Source organism: Ochotona curzoniae, unplaced genomic scaffold (genome assembly GCF_017591425.1).
Source record: "Ochotona curzoniae isolate NIBS_2020 unplaced genomic scaffold, NIBS_Ocur_1.0 contig_908, whole genome shotgun sequence".
In the NCBI taxonomy this organism is placed as follows: Eukaryota; Metazoa; Chordata; class Mammalia; order Lagomorpha; family Ochotonidae; genus Ochotona; species Ochotona curzoniae.
Window position 1 is genome coordinate 37,238,800 of NW_024466607.1, and position 17,993 is coordinate 37,256,792.

Genomic DNA, 17,993 nt, shown 5'->3' on the forward strand with positions numbered 1-17,993 from the left:
ACTAAAAATCTTCTGCATAATAAAGGAAATTATCAAAAGACAGAGAATGGGACAAAACATTTGCAAACTATTTTTCTGGCAAAGGATTTAGAACCAGAATGTGTCAGGAACCCAAACAGTACAATAGCAAAAAACAACAATCCACTCCTTAAAAAATGATTAAAATTGGGCAACGGACCTGAATAGGCAATTTTCAAAAAACACAATGGGGCCTGGTGCAATGGCTCCGTGGCTAAATCCTAGCCTTGCACATGCAGGATCCCATATGGGTGCCAGTTCACACCCCCCTCTACTCTACTTTCCTTCCAGCTCCCTGCTTGTGGCCTGGGAAAGCAGTCAAGGACGACCCAAAGCCTTGGGACCCTGCACCCGCGTGGGAGACCCGGAAGAAGCTCCTGACTCCGGATCAGCTCAGCTCTGGCCATTACAACCATTTGAGGAGTGAACTAGCAGATGGAAGACCCTTCTCTATCTCTCCTTCTGTCCGTAAATCTGTCTTTCCAATAAAAATAAATAAATTTTAAAAAAAAAAAAAGAAAGAAAAGAAATGCCCAAAAGTACATACATTAAAAAAAAATGTCCATCACAAATCATTAGGAAAGTACAAACCAAAACCACAATGGGATGGTACCTCATCCCAGGTAGAACGGCTTTTATACAAATGCTGTCTGGGATGTGGAGAAAGGGGACCGCTCATACCCTTGTGGTAGGTATATAAACTAGACAGCTAACACAAAGCAGTAAGAAGGTCCTTTAAAAACTAGAACTAGAGCAGCCATACTCTCAGCAATTTGGGTCTCAGCAATTTGGGTCTCCATCCAAAGGAAATGAAACTGCCCTGTTGAAGAGACACCTGCACTCCGTGTTTACTGAAGGGTCTCTCCATAATATTTAAGACGCGGAATCATCCTGGATGTGCTCTGATGTCTGAGCAGAGACCATGCACACAGATGCAGAATAACACTAACCATAAAAAGTAATGGAAGCCATTTCCAACAACACAGAAGGAACCGGAGGCGATTATGATAAGTGAAGTAAACCAGACAAAGACAAATAAAGCATAGTCTCACTTATGAAGGGTCTTCAAAATGTTCAGGGCTAATGTTTTGTATGAAGAAAAACCATTCAGAAACCAAAAACAAAATCTTGCTCCAAAATAAACTTACCTATAGAACAAAATTAACTTTTTGAACTACCTTTATATATTAAAAGCTGTCTCACAAAAGAACAGAACACTGGCTACCAGAGCCTGGGAAAGGCATGGAGAAGGGGGAAGATCAGGGCGGACAATGGGTGCAGCGGTGCAGTAACACAGAAGGAGTAACCTCTAAGGTTCCAGAACACAGCAGAATAACTACGGTTGACAACAATTAATTGAAGATTTCATAAAAATAGTAGTGAAGACTGTCATATATTCCTAACTCAAAGAAACGATACACGTTTCAGGCAATGAATATGCCAGTCACTCAGATCTGATCTTCACACACTGAATACATCCACTGAAGTATATACTCTATAAATATGTATAATTCCATGAGTCAAGTCCATTTAAAATGAAGAAGTGAAGCCCCCTAATTCAGGAAGGAACAAGATAAAATAATCCAGGCCTGGTGCAGTAGCTTAGCGGCTAAAGTCCATGCCTCACATGTACCGGGATCCCATATGTGCTTCTCATCCAGCTTCCTGCTTGTGGCCTAGGAAAGCAGTCGAGGACAGCCAAAAAGCCCTGGGACCCTGCACCCGCGTGGGAGACCCAAAAGAGGTTTTGGGTTCCTGGCTTTAGATCAGTTCAACTCCAGCTATCACTGGCTGCTTGGGAAGTGAATCATAGGATGGAAGATCTTCCTCTGTCTCTCCTCTTCTCTGACCGTCCAATAAAAATAAATCTTTTAAAAAAAAAAAGATAAAATAATGCACTGATGAGTGGGTGAGCCCTTAGTTTAACCCCACGCCAGGGGGATGAGGCAGAGCTCTGGCTTTCTTCCTGTTCACGCAGGCCCTGTGAGGCAGCAGGGGTCCGACACCCACATGTAGATCCGGGATGAGTTCTAGGCCCCCAGCTTCAGTTTGCAGCCAGAAGAAGGAGACACTGTTAAACCCAAAAGCATCATAGTGCTCTTGTGTACAATTTAATGTAATTCTGTGAAGAACATTTACTACATGTTAATTTCGTGTGTGATGGCTTGAACGGTTACCTCGACCATCAGTGAGGACAGTCCTGTCAGAATCCGCACATGACTGCCAAGGACTCCGATTCATCTCCTTTGGACCTCTGACTTAAAGGGCCAGAGAATATAGGACCAACTACGTGTCAAAAAAGAACAAGATTGGGGCAGGTGCGCGGGGTACATGCTACGTCACAGCAGGAAAAGTTACCATTCGTGGTAATCGAGTTCTCCCAACTCTGCTTCCAGTTCAGCTTCCTGCTAATGTCCCTTGGAAAGTGGCAGATCTGGGCCCCTCCCACGCACGTGAGAGATGCTGACAGAGTTCCTGGCTCCTGCCTTCCACCTGCCCCAGCCCTAGCTACTGAGCCTTTTGGGAAGTGAACTAACATACCCAAGATCTCGTTCTGTTAAGTCTCTCTCTTTAGCCCTGACTCTGCTTTTCAAATAAAAAGGAACAAGATTTTTGCCTTTTTTTTTCTTTCTGATTTTTCCATAGTGATTTTACAGAAAGAGCAAGAATATATATGCTCTTAATTTCATAGTCAGTAGAGAATTCACCAAAGAGCTTAGGAAAACAGAAGCCAATTTATTTGGGATGCATTGTTAAAAAGGCAAATTTTTAATTGAAATTCAAAAATGGGAGATTAAGCAAATCTAATCATTTCTTTATATCAATCCCAATATCAATAACTTGATCATAATTAACAATAGGAAATAACCATTATGTTATCAAAATACCAGTGCTCTAAGCCGCGCAGGCATACTTACTGTGTTCTACCAAGGGGGACACCTCCCCAAGTCAGGAATTGCTTGTTGGACAAAATGGATGGAACATCAGAGAAGCAAGATCCAGATGACACAGGTTTCCTTTCTGCAGAAATGACTTCACCTTTTAACACTACTTCATACTGAGGTCCAAGCGGTTGCACAAATATTGTCAAGAAGCTAACAAAAGAAAACAAAAATACTCAGTGGAACTGTCCTATCTTCAGCTCCTTTGATGACTACTTCCTCCATGCTTCCTTTGTCCGAGACACTGAGGATCCAGTGACTGTCCCACCCCTCCAGACCAGGTTCCCGAGAAAGACAAGGCAAGAAGCGATCATGGCATCATGGAAGGACAGGAGGCGTTCACAGTGCTACAGGAACAGGACTTTGGAGGAACTGGGGAGACCTGAGGAAGGTCTGCCTCAATGAGTTAGCCCGGGCAAGCCGAGGGCAAGGATTCCAGACACATGATCTGCAGGAGTACAGCCAGATTCCTGGCTTCTTCCACAGAGAATGAGCGGCAGACCAAGCACATTGGGGTACTGTGCAGCCCAGGCTTCGGGCAGAGCTGCGGAAGTCCTCGATTGCAGCACACTTTGAGCTAGGTTTATACAAGCCAGTTCAAATGCCAATAGCACTGGCGCTCTGACCACTGTATAAGTTAATACTTCTTTTCTAGGTGCCAAAAGACACAAGCCTGGAGAACGGCAAATTAACTGGCGAGGTCAACTCAATTTTCCTGGGAGGAAAATCAAAATTGATGTTTTGTAATTCACTCTTGTCAGAACTTACTGGAAAAAAGTCACTCCTCCATTTCTTTTTAGCTGACTTAAAACATTCTTTCTAGTCTTTCAAAGACCAGAAAGGAAATCTGAGGCCAAATGGCAGAAATTAAGTCGACGTTACTGCTATCATTACAAGGTGCAGCAAAACACGCCACCTTTATCATCGAGACTTCAAGTTCATCTAAGTGAGTGCTTCGCAGTTAAAATTCTCACTATAAACATTTGCATATTACCTCTCCTCACAGGTTTTGGGGTCCTCTGGAGTAAATGAAATTTTAACTTCACGCTCTTCTCCAGGTTTAAGGAATAAATGCTCTGGATCCACTGAAAAGTGACTTCCTGGTTCAGAGACCTAAATATTAACACATAAATATCACTAACTGGTGACTAAACAACGCGGCTTTCCCTCCACTTTGCTCTGTCATTTACCACGACACAGCATTTGCCACCTCCTCCTGTCCATCACCATGAGAACTCTTACTCTCTTGCAAAGGCTGTTCTGTCATCCTCCAGTCCCGCCCCGCCCTGCCCCGCCCCGCCCCATCCCATCCCATCCCATCCCGCCCTGCCCCACCCCGCCCCTCCCCACCCCACCCCACCCATCCCATCCCATCCCATTCCTAATCCTGACACCTCCTGAAATCCTCTCCATACATACAGCACCCCTCTCCAACTCCACCTAGCCAGAGGATGACATACACACTTCTTAGAAACTAATGCAAAATTTGATGCTTACATTCACAACATTAGATCTTAGAATTAAAGTGCTGTAGCGTGTTCTTCCAACAGTGCTTAAAGCACTGACAGCCTCCGGCAAGGCAGGCAACAGAGAAACCCCCCAAAGAGGAGAGACATCAACAGCCTGCTGACGGGAGACCCCCTCAAAGCACCCTGACAGGAATTCTTACCTTGATACCTAGATAAACTTCAATATTCCCAGCATTTTTCAGAGGTAAGTATTGCTTTGTTGAGGAATTCATATTGGCCAGGAAGTGGATGGTCTAGAGGATGAGGGAATACAGGTACTTAAGGATAAAGGCACCAAGTGAAATGCACCTGAGTACAGGATGATAATGACAAAGAGAAGTGGGAGGGTACCTGCAAATCCCTCGGCGCATGTATCCTAGCTACTCCTGCTCTTGCTCGGAGACCAACACTTCTAAGAACCGGGGTAGGATTCGGGCTGTCAACTTCTATATCAACTCTTGCCAAGAATTCTTCTGCCGAGTCTAGAATCTCTACAAAAGTTCATGTTGCAGTTCAGAGACCAAAGTGTTATTTCAGTCTAAGTGCCACTAGCATTTTAACACACATCTCTAAAGGGAGTCACAAGAAAATGTAGGCAAGACAATTTTTAAAAGAAGTAAAAGAGGAATAGAAATGAATGCAAGTAGAAGACAAAAAAAAAAGGAAACATCCAAGTGGTAGATGTGATAACATTATTAATATTCTTGGTTATATTTCCAAAGATATTGGTCTAGTTGCCCACATCAAACCAGTGTGGGGTCTGCGTCATTTTCTAAATACAAAATACCTGACAAACCATCTAAACGCACACTGATTGACAGAGTAAGCGCGCCCCCCCCCACCCGTCTGCAATGTGTGTGTTAAATCTTATCAGAAGATAAGATTTAGCTGAATAAAACCATCCCCACACAATGTAAAAAAGATACCTGAAGAAGAGATTATCTTCTTTGGACTATGGAAAAGAACCCAAACGACCAAAAATTCTGGCTCCTATAAAATAGAAAGAAATATTTTTCTTTGGTAAATGACTACTTACTGAAACCTTAACAAAAGAAAACCAGTACAGAAACTTCATCTACTCTCTAACACTGCAGCGAGTTCTCGCGCTGTTCCACCTACCTGTCCGTCGTAACTGGCAGGAATCAGGTGACTGACAACAGAAGGGGCTGCCAGCTGGCTAACCACGTCGGCCCGAGCAGCGGCCTTCACAGCAGCGTGGCTGGGCTCCTTGGAAAACATGAAGCAGCGCCAGGCTATCGCGTCCTGTCCAGAAACAGAAGCATCCCTTTCAGTAAAGCAGACAGCATAATGTACGAGCTATGAGCAGAACCTTGTCAATCACGATGAACAGAATCACGAGCTAATTCTCTATCATAAGGAAAATGGACCAAGGACGGTAGTAGCAATCTCTACAATGCCAGTTCATCACAGCCCAAGATGTCTAAGTGCGTGTTAGTACTTACGGCATTAATCATCAGTCTGATGGGCACCATGGCGTGCGTCCGATTGATCAATTTCAGTGGGAGAACTTTCCAGCCTCCGTAAGTCAGGTCGCCAAAATCAAGAACATCTTTCTTTTCTGTTTCTACCTAATCGGAGGGAGGAGTGGGTTGGATTTATGAAAACTAACATATTAATAAATATCACAGCTTTTATTCACATTACTGACTCCTTAAACCACAACAGGATTGCTTTACACTTGTTAATCTTCTCCAAAACAACATTAAACTCTTCTGGTGAGGTACTCTATATCCAAATACACTACCACTACTTTGTAAAGATTAGTAGATCTCAGAATGAACTAACAAGTTTACAAAAGATACAAATCTCCCTTCAACTGTTACTAGAATTGCCTTCAGAAATATTGAGAATGCTTACAGGCTAAAAGAATGAGTTCAAATCTCTTCTGATAAGATTTAACACAAAAAAAACCTTTCTTTTCTTCCTTTCTCTTTTTTCTTCCTTTTTTTTTTGCCTGGGTCAAATATAAAATACAGGGAAATCAAAGGCAGAATGGCAAGGGGAGCCGACTTAGGCCTTGTCTCCAAGCAGGTCAAGCATCACACCTTTCTGCACTGGAGGACTAAGCCTCCAGCACGCTGTGCACAGGGAAGCGGGATGGAACCTGAACCCCAAAGTGCCCCATCTGAAAACGAAAAGGGCATTGAGAAAGCTCTGCTCACACTCCATGCAGACAACAGGAGACCTTTCACGGAGGTGAGCCTTGACCGCTCCAGGCGTAGGAACCCAGGGCTGAGACTCCCAGGAGCCTGGAAAACACTTCAGTGCTTCTCTGCAAGGCGGCCAAACCAGACCCTGTACACATGTGCCATTCTGTTGATCCAATCTTTTTAAGATTTGTTTATTTTTACTGGAAAGGCAGATTTACAGAGAAGGAGAGACTGAGAAAAATCTCTTTTTTTTTTAAAGATTTATTTTTTTATTGGAAAGGCAGATATACAGAGAGGAGAGACAGAGAGGAAGATCTTCCGTCCGATGACTCATTCCCCAGGCGGCCGCAACAGCTGGAGCTGAGCCAAAGCCAGGAGCCTCTTCCGGGTCTCCCACGTGGGTGCAGGGTCCCAAGGCTTTGGGCCGTCCTCGACTGATTTCCAAGGCCACAAGCAGGGAGCTGGATGGGAAGTGGGGCTGCAGGATCCCGGGCGTGCAAGGCGAGGACCTTAACCACTGTGCCATTGCGCAGGGCCCGAGAAAAAGATCTTTTATCCGCTAGTTCATTTCCCAAGTGGCTGGAAAGATCAGAGCTGAGATGACCTGAAGCCAGGAGCCAGGAGAGCTTCTTCTGGGTCTCTCAGGCGAGCACAGGGTCCCAAGGCTTTGGGGCCGTCCTCGACTGCTTTCCCAGGCCACAAGCAGGGAGCTGGATGGGAAGTGGAGCAGCTGGGACATGAACTGGCACCCATATGGGATCCCAGAGTGTACAAGGCAAGGGTTTAGCGACTGAGCCATGATGCCAAGCCCTAACAGTTCATTTTAAATACATGTAGGAGAATAAAGTCCCTACCAGAGAAAGCAAGGAAGATTCATGAAGCGTGAAGCAGTAGTAAGAAAAAAAAAATACTTGGAAATAAAATTTTAGCCAAAGGTAATACGGAAGGAAAAGCATTGGAATGCTCATGCTAGAGCAGGCACTGCGGGCACAGCATGTTAACACGACTGCTTCCTGACACTTCCTGACTACTTACTGGAGTGTTGATCTGAGTCCTGGCTGCTCTGTTCCCAATCCAGCTCCCAGCTAAGGCATTCTGGAAGGTAGCACGATGGCTCCAGTGCTCGCACCCCGCCACTCACGTGAAAAGCAATGGAGTTCTAAGCCCTTAGCCAGTCCCAGATGTTGCACGCATCTGGAAAGTGAACAAGCAGGGAAAAGCACCTTCTCCCTCACTTTCCAAGAGATTATGGAAATAAGTAATTTTTAAAAAATGATCATAGCTTAGTGTACAGAATTCCTAACTTTAGATCTGGATGAGTGATGTGAAAAAGTGGGAATGGAAATACGGAACTTCCAGATTTAATGCATGCAAGAGACATCAAGAGAGAAGAGGGGAAACAAACGAAACGTTTCTGGCTGAGTTTGTCAGAGACATTGTGAGGAAAATAGACACTGAAAGCTGAAAAAATAGAGACGGAAATAGATACATCAGAAAATTAAATACCAGACGCAAGGGATTTTAATACAAAGGGGATAAAGAGAATTTTTACTTAAAAGGGAACATTTCACTCAAAAGACAGAACAGCTAAGAGCCTAAGCAAACAGAGCAATACAGCTGCTGCAAATCTCCCAATGGGAGAGCTTCACAATTTCAGCCACTTCTCTCAGTAGCTGAAAGACCATGGGCAGATAAAAATATCAGACACCATAAAACAAAATAAAGCCTTGGGGCCCAGTGGCATGGCCTAGCAGCTAAGGTCCTCGCCTTGAACGCGCCGGGATCCCATATGGGCACCGGTTCTAATCTCGGCAGCTCCACTTCCCATTCAGCTCCCTGCTTGTGGCCCGGGAAAGCAGTCGAGGACGGCCCAAAGCTTTGGGACCCTGCACCCGTGTGGGTAAATGTAGTTTAAAGTCTCCAGTGACCAACTCTCTCCCTCTGCAACTTTGCCTTTTGAATAAATGTATCTTTAAGAAACTTATTCTGGGACTGACATTGTGGCATAGCTGGGAAGGCTGCCATGTGCCACACCAGAATGTTACCGAGGCACTGGTTTGGGTTCTGACCCAGCTCCATGCCGACAGCTTGAAAAAGCAGAGAAATGCTTGAGCCCCTGCCAGACCCATGGGAAACCTGGAGCAATCTCCTGGCTTTGGCCTGGCCCAGCCATGGCCATTGTAGTCACTGTGGTCATTTGGAAAGTGGACTGGAGGGTGACAATCATAATATCTCTGACTGCAAATAAATTTTCAAACAAAACAAAAATGCCACACACACATACATTTTCTTTCTTTTTAAACTACTCAGTCAAGTTTTTCAGAACAGACAAACCAATATCCCCTGCAGGAATTACAGGCCAACGCATCATCCTGAAGGAAGAGGTATTGATTTTTGGAGGTGCAAAACCCAACCCAGTATTTTATTTGAGATACAGATCTGATCTATGCAACACTGAACATTTCAGCCCAGGGGACAGGACAATGCCATAAGGGGCTAAGCCTCTGCCTTCAGCATCAGCGTCTCATACAGGGACAAGGTTGCATTCCGGCTGCTCCATTTTCAATCCAGCTGCCCATTTATAACATGGGAAAGCAGCAGAGGACGGCTGAAAGTTTTAGGTATCCATGGGAAAGACAAGGAAGAAGTTCCTAGCTTCCGCCTTCAGATCGGTCCGTCTCTGGCCATGGTGGCCGCATGGCGGGTAAACTGGGCATGGAAGTTAGTGTCTCCCTCCTTCTCTCTGCAACCTGCCTTTCACATAAAAATAACTATTTACAACAATAAAAAGAGAATTTCAACCCAACAAAAACAACACTGAGATCGAAACAATCCAAAACAGGAGAAAATAACTCTAAAGGAGAAAAAGTAGTAAGGAATTACAGTGTACAATTGAAAGGAATATCTACAAAAACTGATAGATGGGCCCGGTGGCGGCATGGCTTAGCAGCCTTGAACACGCCCCGGGATCCCATATGGGCGCCAGTTCTAATCCCGGCAGCTCCACCTCCCATCCAGCTCCCTGACTGTGGCCTCGGAAAGCAGTCGAGGACGGGCCAAAGCCTTGGGACCCTGCACCTGTGTGGGATACCCGGAAGAAGTTCCTGGATCCTGGCTTCGGATTGGCATAGCATCGGCCATTGCGCTCACTTGGGGAGTGAATCATCGGACGGAAGCTCTTCCTCTCTGTCTCTCCTCCTCTCTGTATATCTGATTTTCCAATAAATAAATAAATAAATAAATCTTAAAAAAAAAAAAAACCTGATAGACACGCAAAATAGAAGGAAAAAAAATGGCACAAAATCTGAACAGCCAGTGCACGGAACACCTGATAAAAACAAAAAAAAGTTCAATATCACTAGGAATCCAAGCTTGCAAATTAAAATGTTCTTTTGCATCAAAGGCATAATTCAAGGAAACAAACAAAATATAAAAACAGCAAGTATAAGCACGTCTTCTGAGAATGTAAACTGGAGTCAGCTTAGACATATGCAGCCCAAGCAAAGGTCCACACTGTCAAATACGTATGTACTATAGGTTCCTGGAGACCCTTTACTCAAATCAGACAGACGTCTAACTGTCTGCCTATGATGCTGTTAACGAGGCTACAATCTGCAATCACCTGAGAAGATTGAAAAATCACTAATACACACAGCCACTTCCAACCTCAATTTAGTGGAACTCTGGGGTTGGGGTGCAGTTCAAGGCCCTCCGTGATTCCAACATGATTCAAGGATTCCATTGGGCAATACAATAAACTTACTGGCTTTCACAACATGGGTTACTACGGAAGGAAGTATTTCCAGGTAGCACCTAATCTCCAGGTACGGACAAGGGAGAATATGCATCACTGATACCTTCCCACATGAGTGCGTAAGTACACAATGAAAATGGGCTGGAAGATAGGATTCACTGTTTTATTCTGCATTACAAACATCTTTTCAAGTACATCTGTGTCACCATGCAACAACAGAAATCATTTTAAATTTTACTATGGGAAGATAGTAATCATTGAATGAATCCAACACGTGTGCTCCCAAGCCCATCTTTTCCAACTGTTAACGTTTGAGGTTAAACAACCTCCATTCAAACCCCCATTATGACAAAGATTTCTTTACACACAGTTACCTCGATGACGGGGTCCTCGGCGAGAGCAGTGAGAACGACTCTACGGGCCAAGGCTTCTGCCTGCACCATGGTCTCGGGGTCTGCCGAGAACGGCCAAGAAGCAACACTGAACAAACATCTGAAAACCCCGGGACAGGAAGGGATAAAAAGCACTCTTATCTCTTCTGTAGTATGAGGCCTTATGATGACTTTATTCTTGAAAACCAAACACGGGTAGGTTGCAAGATCCACCTTTAAAAAAAGAATCGCATGATTCGTTAAGAAAGGGCTTCATGAGGAAAACTAAACAGAACCACCTCATCTAGGACTTCTTTTCCCAGTCACTTCGGACATGTCACACCCACACACTGATTACGTCATGAGAGATCTCCAATCAGAGAGCTCCTTATGCGCAGATGTTTCATGAGCTGAACGGCTCTCAGTGCATGGACTGTATCCTTCCTGTCTTTTTAAAACACTTTTGCCTAAAGCTCAATTTTTCTGAGTCACACTATTTGATAGCCCCACAATCTGTCCAGGATGTGTGTTTGTGGAATACATTGTGCTGGAGGAGGTGAGGAGGGCAGAGGTGTCAGGCTTATGTCCAGGGAGCTCCACAGGCTGCAAGCACTGCTGTGGCCTCCGTCACATCTCGCCCCACTTCCTCCACAGGGGGACCTCTCCCATCCCGTCCCTCCGCGCACACAACACCGACATCTTCACTCGTACTTCTAGTCGACCCTGAAATAGCCTCAAATCTCACCTTCCACCCTCAACTCTGCCTTCCGATCACCTGCTTTGCCGCCAACCTGGGCACTCGAATGAAGAGAAAAGCTAAGCACTGGAGGAGGCAGGGTACATCAATGCTGCTACAGGGGAGGAGGGGGAGGAGGCAAGCCCCCGCACGAGTGCTGCGTCCCCAGGGCAGCGACAAAGCCAGAACATTTCAAAACCAAACATGCCGACCACTTCTAGGCTCTCTGCACCCTGCCGTTCAAATGGTCGCTGCAACCACGACAGGAGGCTCAGAGCGCAGAGTTACGGCAGCTGTGCTGAGGGTCCTTGCTGTAAGAACCCACGTTAACACCGGGGGCATCTTCAGATATTTCAAAAGATCATCGAAGGGAAAAACTAGACAAATTAGCCTAAAGGACACTGTCCGGACTGAATGAAGAGCGAATGATCTCACAAGTAACTTGCTGCTTTATTTCTGATAAACTCCAGAAATTCGCATTTCATCGCATGTAACAAACTGACGTAAGTGCACTGTTAGTTTTAAGAACAATGAACACGCTCTCATTGCGATCGCTGAAAACCCTGCCAACAAATGCACAGTCTCACAAACAACAACATGTGAATAACTGATGAAGTACAACCACCCAGATTGCACTTTACACTGTACATGCTACAACAGAAGGGCATGGGGAAAGCTGCGTGGAGGAAGTGGCAGGGAAAGGAGAAACCCAGCATTGCATCACAAGCAACCATGACGTCGACCGAGAGAAAACACTTACCTTTTCACCATTAACACTAACACTGAGAACCCCAATGTTGACTTGCAGCCAGCGGTCGGTGGGGTTCAGGATGCTAAGGTGGGTTTGGGAGGCGATCCCGACACAGCACGCATGCGGGAACTTGAGCTCCTCGGGCACTTTGACACCTGGGAAGGAACAAGTCAAAAGGAAGTTCAAGCCAAAACGTTGGTTCAAACTCAGTGGCTTGGGTCGGTCGTTCAACTGACTCCTCCTCCTCCTTCAAATGCCATGATTCCAGTGGGTGCTGGTTTGTGTCCCGGCAGCCCCACTTCCCAGCCAGCTCCCTGCCTGTGACCTGGGAAGGCAACAGAGGACGGCCCAGAGCTTTGGGATCCTGGTGTCAGGATGGGAGATCCAAAAGAAGTCCCCGGCTCCTGGCTTCCAATCAGCTCAACTCCAGCCGTTTTGGCCATTTGGGGAGCGGAGCAGCACACGGAAGATGCTTCTCTCCATCTAGCCTTCTCTCTGTAAATCTGCTTTTCCAGTAAAAATCAATAAATCCTTAAACCAAGATCTACAACGCAAGGGGCCCAGATGTGTAGGAGTCCTTGATGTGGTACCAGCTTCCGTGGACGCGTACGAACTCTTTCGTAATCCACCTAGTCCAGGAAGAAAAAAACTGGACTGAACTTAGAATCAGCGACTAGCCAATAATTTGATGTTATGATCAGTAACCTCTTTTATTCTCTCACACGCAAAAAAACAAGTAACAGAGGTCGAAAGAAGCTGCAGAGGCTTGAGATTTTCCTGAGGTGTATGTGGGTGCTACCATCACTGGTCTTTGCACTACGGCCGCTGGGGACAGCTGATCAGGACAGCAGTCCGGCGGGGGGCAAACAGCGCAGGAAAAGCGGAGCATCCAGCTCTGTGCAACAGAAGCCTGCAGCAGTACGCCCCACGGGGGGACGCTGGTGAGCACTCGGTCACCACCAGAGCCATGCCTCCTGCAAAGGCACAAAGTGACTTGTGCATCCTGGGAACCAACTCTAACATGGCCATTTCCTAACTGAAACAGTAATGAAAAGCCAAGAAAAGAAACAAAAGACACAAACACACACACACACACACACACAAAATAAACAAAAACATAGAGAGCTTTTAACCTGCTTAAGTTTTAAGGGTTTATTAAGCTAACTATAGGGAATCTTTTTTAATTTTTTTTCTTTTGAATGGCAAACGGGGCCCAGTGTGGTAGCCTAGTGGCTAAAGTCTTCACCTTGCATGTGCCACCAGGATCCCATATGGGTGCCAGTTCACATCCTGGCTACTCCACTTTCAATCCAGCTCCCTGCTTGTGGCCTGGAAAAGTAGTAGACGACGGCCCAAAGCCTTGGCACTGTGTACCCAAGTGGGAGACCCAGAAAAAGCTCCTGGCTTCAGATTGGGTCAGCTCTGGCCGTTGTGGCCGCTTGGGGAGTAAAAACCAGTGGATGGAAGATCTTTGTTTCTGTCTCTCTTCCTCTCTATAAATCTGTCTTTCCAGTAAAAATAAATCAATCTTAAAAAAGAGAGAGAGAAAAGGAAGGGGAAGGTAGTGAGGTCTTCTGTCCACCAGCTCACTCCCCAAATGGTTGCAATGGTTGAGGCTGTTCCAGTCTGAAGCCAGGGCACTGCACTTCTGTGTCTCCCGAGTTAGCACAGGGCCCCAAGCACTTAGGCCATCTGCTGCTGCTCTCCCAGGTGCATAAGTAAGGAACTGGATCAGAAATGGAGCAACCGGACTCAAAGTGGCACCCATGTGAAAAGCTGAGATGTAGGCAGAGGCTGAACTTGCTATGCCACAATACCGGCCCCGCCCCACCACAGTAACTAATGTACAAAAATATATTAGAATATTATCAGTTTAAGGCACAGGAAGAAAAAAAAAAATTAAACAAGCAATTAAGGCCAGCCAGTATTTTCTTGAAACCAATTCTGCAATCTCAATGGAAATAATTAAGACTTTTGAATAGCAGTAAGCAATTGCTACAAGAGGGAAAAAGACATCTTACCAAATCCCGATGCTATTCCTGGATTCCATGCTTCAGCTCCACAACTTCCGCCAACAGAATGAGCAGGAAAAGGTTTAGCTGTATTTAGCAGGTTCTGATTTATGGCATTAGCATACGGGTTGCCAAGGGAACTGGCACCCATCAAGCCAGAGCTTGTATTTGGTCCCAGACAAATGCCCAGAGCCGCCGGGTTTCTAGCATGTTCTCCCGTGACGGCAGCATAGGCATAGCACCCGGAGAAGCCGCAGACGGGGGTGCTGCCCGCGTAGCACTGAGGCACAGCCACGCCTCCAGGAAGAGTCCCCAGACACTGCTGTGCAAACGGGGTTGTGCTAAGGGAAGGCTGAGTCAGGAGTGTAGGCAGCACAGCGGAGACGTTCTGCACCTCGGCAGCAGAGCCATGGGCCAGCATGCCAGGAAGGGTGACGCGCTGGCTCCCGGAGGTGCTGTGATGTGGAGGCTGGCCACTAAATCCGCCGCTGTCACTGGACACATCTTCCGAAGTGGTCTTCTGACCTCCGCTCACAGACTCAGACTCCTGGCAGGACGCGGGCAGGTGTGTGGCGGCCGGCCTGGTCTGATGGCTCCGATCTGACTTGCTCAGCCAATCTGGAGGGACTGAGTCCGACTCACTGACATTGGATGTCAAACCCATCTCGCTGGGCCCCACCATTTCCTCACTCTTTGAGGAAGGATCTTCACTTGATCTAAAGTTCTGATCCACAACTCCAGCTTTGCTTCTCACAGAAGCAGGTTCACTCACTCTTGTCATATCAGAGTTGCTCGGGATAACGTAGGATAATGCTCCTTGTCCTCCGTTTTGAAATAGAACCTTCTCTCTCATCTTTCCCACAGCCTGCTCCTCCGAGGGCGCTGGACTGGTCTCAATAACCGTGGTGCTCAACTCACTGGTGAGATCACTCTGAATGTGACAAAACATGATTTTAAGTAATCCATAGATAAAAGAAATATGCCAAATCCACTTTGTACTGGTCTAATCTCACACTTCATGACGGAGTTCAATGACATTACCCCTTGAAAAAGAGCTGCTTTGGGGACTTTGGGATGGTATTTTGGTGCAGTGAGCAAACCAAACACCTAAGATGTCAGCATCCCATACAGGTGTAGAGTCACGTGCGGCTGGTGAAAGGCAGGGGAGCAGGCTTCCAGTGCCTGGGCCCCGACCACAGGGGAGACCTGGATGCAGGCCTGGCGCAGTGCTGGCACTGTGGCCATCTCTCTTTTCACTCTTTCAAACAAACAAAAGTTAAAAACTTTTTAAAAACTTGTTTTACACCTAAAGGAGTTTTGCAGCTGTGAAATGCAAGCTTATGTTAAAAATCCTACATTCAGACTTTTACAATGACCGAGTGAAAAAAAAAAAAAAAAGTAGGAGGTACACACCAATTACATCTGAAAAATTCAGATACAGAACCAAAATCAAATGATCTGGGGGAGGGCAACTTCAGATTTATTGGTGTAAACTTCATAAGAGTTCTAAATCAGTAACAAAGCAGTAAAGAACAAGCAAGCTTTCAAACGACAGGAGCACGAGGTTGACACAGCTGCTGGCTCCTACTCCCAGCAGACAGCTGCACAGGCATGAGGATTTTTATGTGTATTAAGCTTTTTGCAGTGTCTCGACATGTGTGATTCTGTTTTCTTAAGAGTGAAAATACTAGTTAACATTCCTAGTGTACGTTTCCATATTCACTTCTGGGTAGAGTCCGACCTGAACAGTGACACCTGCAGCTCGCAGGAGGGACTGGCTGAGATGGCCAAAAGTGCAGACACGCAACCTTTCCTGACTACCACCGTTACCTGCTTGGGAAGGCTCCCTACAGCAAAGCTTTAGAAACAAACATACTAACAAACAGAGCACCTTACCTACTGGTTTTGCATATAAAATAGAGCATGGATTCAGGATGACTGACAGATGGTAAAAACTGCCTCAATCACCTCTATGTGTCAAAAACAATCGGGTTAGGGAGGCTTAGTGAGCTGAGGAACCAGAGAGGAGTAACCGACTCTGCTGTTACCACACCAAAGAGCTGGAGGTGCGGTGCCTGCTGCCGTCACGGCACACGGCTCTCAGGGCTGGACGTAAGATCCCAACGTGACCTTACCTGGAGGTGCACACGGCACACACACAGTGCTCCGGAGAAGCAGCCTGCAGGACCCACCTGCCGCAGTCACACTGAATTCACTAGAGACTGAACACTATCTACAACACCAACAAGAACACAAGAGGTTGGCTTCGCCGGCAGAAGTCCTTCAGATCTGCTTCTCTGTCGCCATGGCTCCCACTTGGGTGAGGCAGTGCACTGCTTCTGGCTGACATGAGCAGATCTCCCTGGCTTCGGGCTTGATCCCCTGAACCCACAAGGCTGATGGAACCATCTCTGAAAGCACTGAAATCAATCAGGTCAGGGTCCTGTTCACAGGACTTAAAGTTCCCACGCAGTTTGGTTCTTCCTCCTTTTCTGCCTCTATCTGCTGTCCGTGCAGCCACTCTGGATTTCTTGATGTGCCTCTGATGCCGTGGACATCCCACCACTTCACACTCTCCCCCTGACCACTCAGCCTCCTCCCTGCTTAACTCCACACAGTCCTGTGAAAAGTCTTACTAGAAAAACAACTAGAGGTCTGCCCACCTTGCGGTCCTCCGGGCCGTGGTCTGTGGCTGTGGCAGGATAGGTGCTCTCGGCTTCAGACACGTAAGTCAGCCTGCTCATGCTTGCAGGTGAGCTGCCCAGCCGAGACTGCTCACTCTCACAGGAGGGCTTCTGTTGACGAGCTGCTGAGCCGTAAGACTCTAAGGCACATCTGGAAAGCAAAAGATCTTACGATGCACTGACCCTTCCTTTACCTAACATCATCTACATCAGCAAAGCAGTCATTCCTGCTTGCCTACAACCTTGAGAAGAACCAGGCTCGCTGTTTAATTATAGAAAAACTGTTCATGATTTCTACAGAATGAAATACCTAATAAGCTATTTGTCAAAGAAAATATGCTATAGTATCTTCTTAATAAATACCAAATAGACATTTAACAACGGCATTCATTCAATAAAAATTTATAAACACCCAGCAAGAGCAATGACTAGAAGCATGCAGCTATTACTAGCTTTAAAGAGCAAAGAGAAGAGCATGCTGTAGAAAATGGCAAAGAAGTGGAAACAGTCACACACTTGCTGATGACAGGAGCTTAATGTAGCACAAGTTTTAGCCAAACAAGTGGAAGGAAGCTGCCTGGGATGGACCCCATGCCTCCCAGCGCAGTGCCTATTTCACACACAGCTCTATTTCCAATCCCAGCTTCAGATTCACGCACACCCTGGACCAGTGAAGGCTCAAGCAGCTGGGATCTCCACCACCTCAGAAAATACCTGGATTGAACTCCAGGCTCCTACTCTGAGTGGAGCCAGATCAGCTACTGCAAGCATCTGGAGAGTGAATCAGCAAATAGATGTCTTGCTTTCACAATTTATATGCTTTTCAAAAAAAATAAGTAAGATTTTTTAAACCCCTGGACTCAGATAATCCACATTAAGGAATTCATTTGAAGAGAGAAAAAAAAATCAATGATAAGCACACAGTGGGACTGTCCTCGGCTGCTTCCCCCGGCCACAAGCAGGGAGAGTGACGGGAAGTGGGGCCGCCAGGACATGAACTAGTGTCCATATGGGATCCCGGTGTATGCAAGCTGAAAACTCATTTT

General features: G+C 46.2%; 1 protein-coding gene across 1 annotated transcript in view; it reads right to left on the reverse strand.

Moving 5' to 3' along the window:
- CEP192 (centrosomal protein 192) overlaps positions 1–17,993 on the reverse strand; it is a 101,273-nt gene that overhangs the window by 38,587 nt on the left and 44,693 nt on the right. The window contains exons 19-29 of the mRNA XM_040994861.1: positions 16,927–17,098; positions 14,273–15,194; positions 12,261–12,406; positions 10,768–10,998; positions 5,932–6,057; positions 5,588–5,731; positions 5,395–5,458; positions 4,820–4,959; positions 4,630–4,722; positions 3,955–4,073; positions 2,937–3,113 (exon numbers count right to left, since the gene is read on the reverse strand). Of these exons, the coding sequence (XP_040850795.1) occupies positions 2,937–3,113; positions 3,955–4,073; positions 4,630–4,722; positions 4,820–4,959; positions 5,395–5,458; positions 5,588–5,731; positions 5,932–6,057; positions 10,768–10,998; positions 12,261–12,406; positions 14,273–15,194; positions 16,927–17,098 (2,334 nt within the window). The remainder of the gene's footprint in view (positions 1–2,936; positions 3,114–3,954; positions 4,074–4,629; positions 4,723–4,819; positions 4,960–5,394; positions 5,459–5,587; positions 5,732–5,931; positions 6,058–10,767; positions 10,999–12,260; positions 12,407–14,272; positions 15,195–16,926; positions 17,099–17,993) is intronic.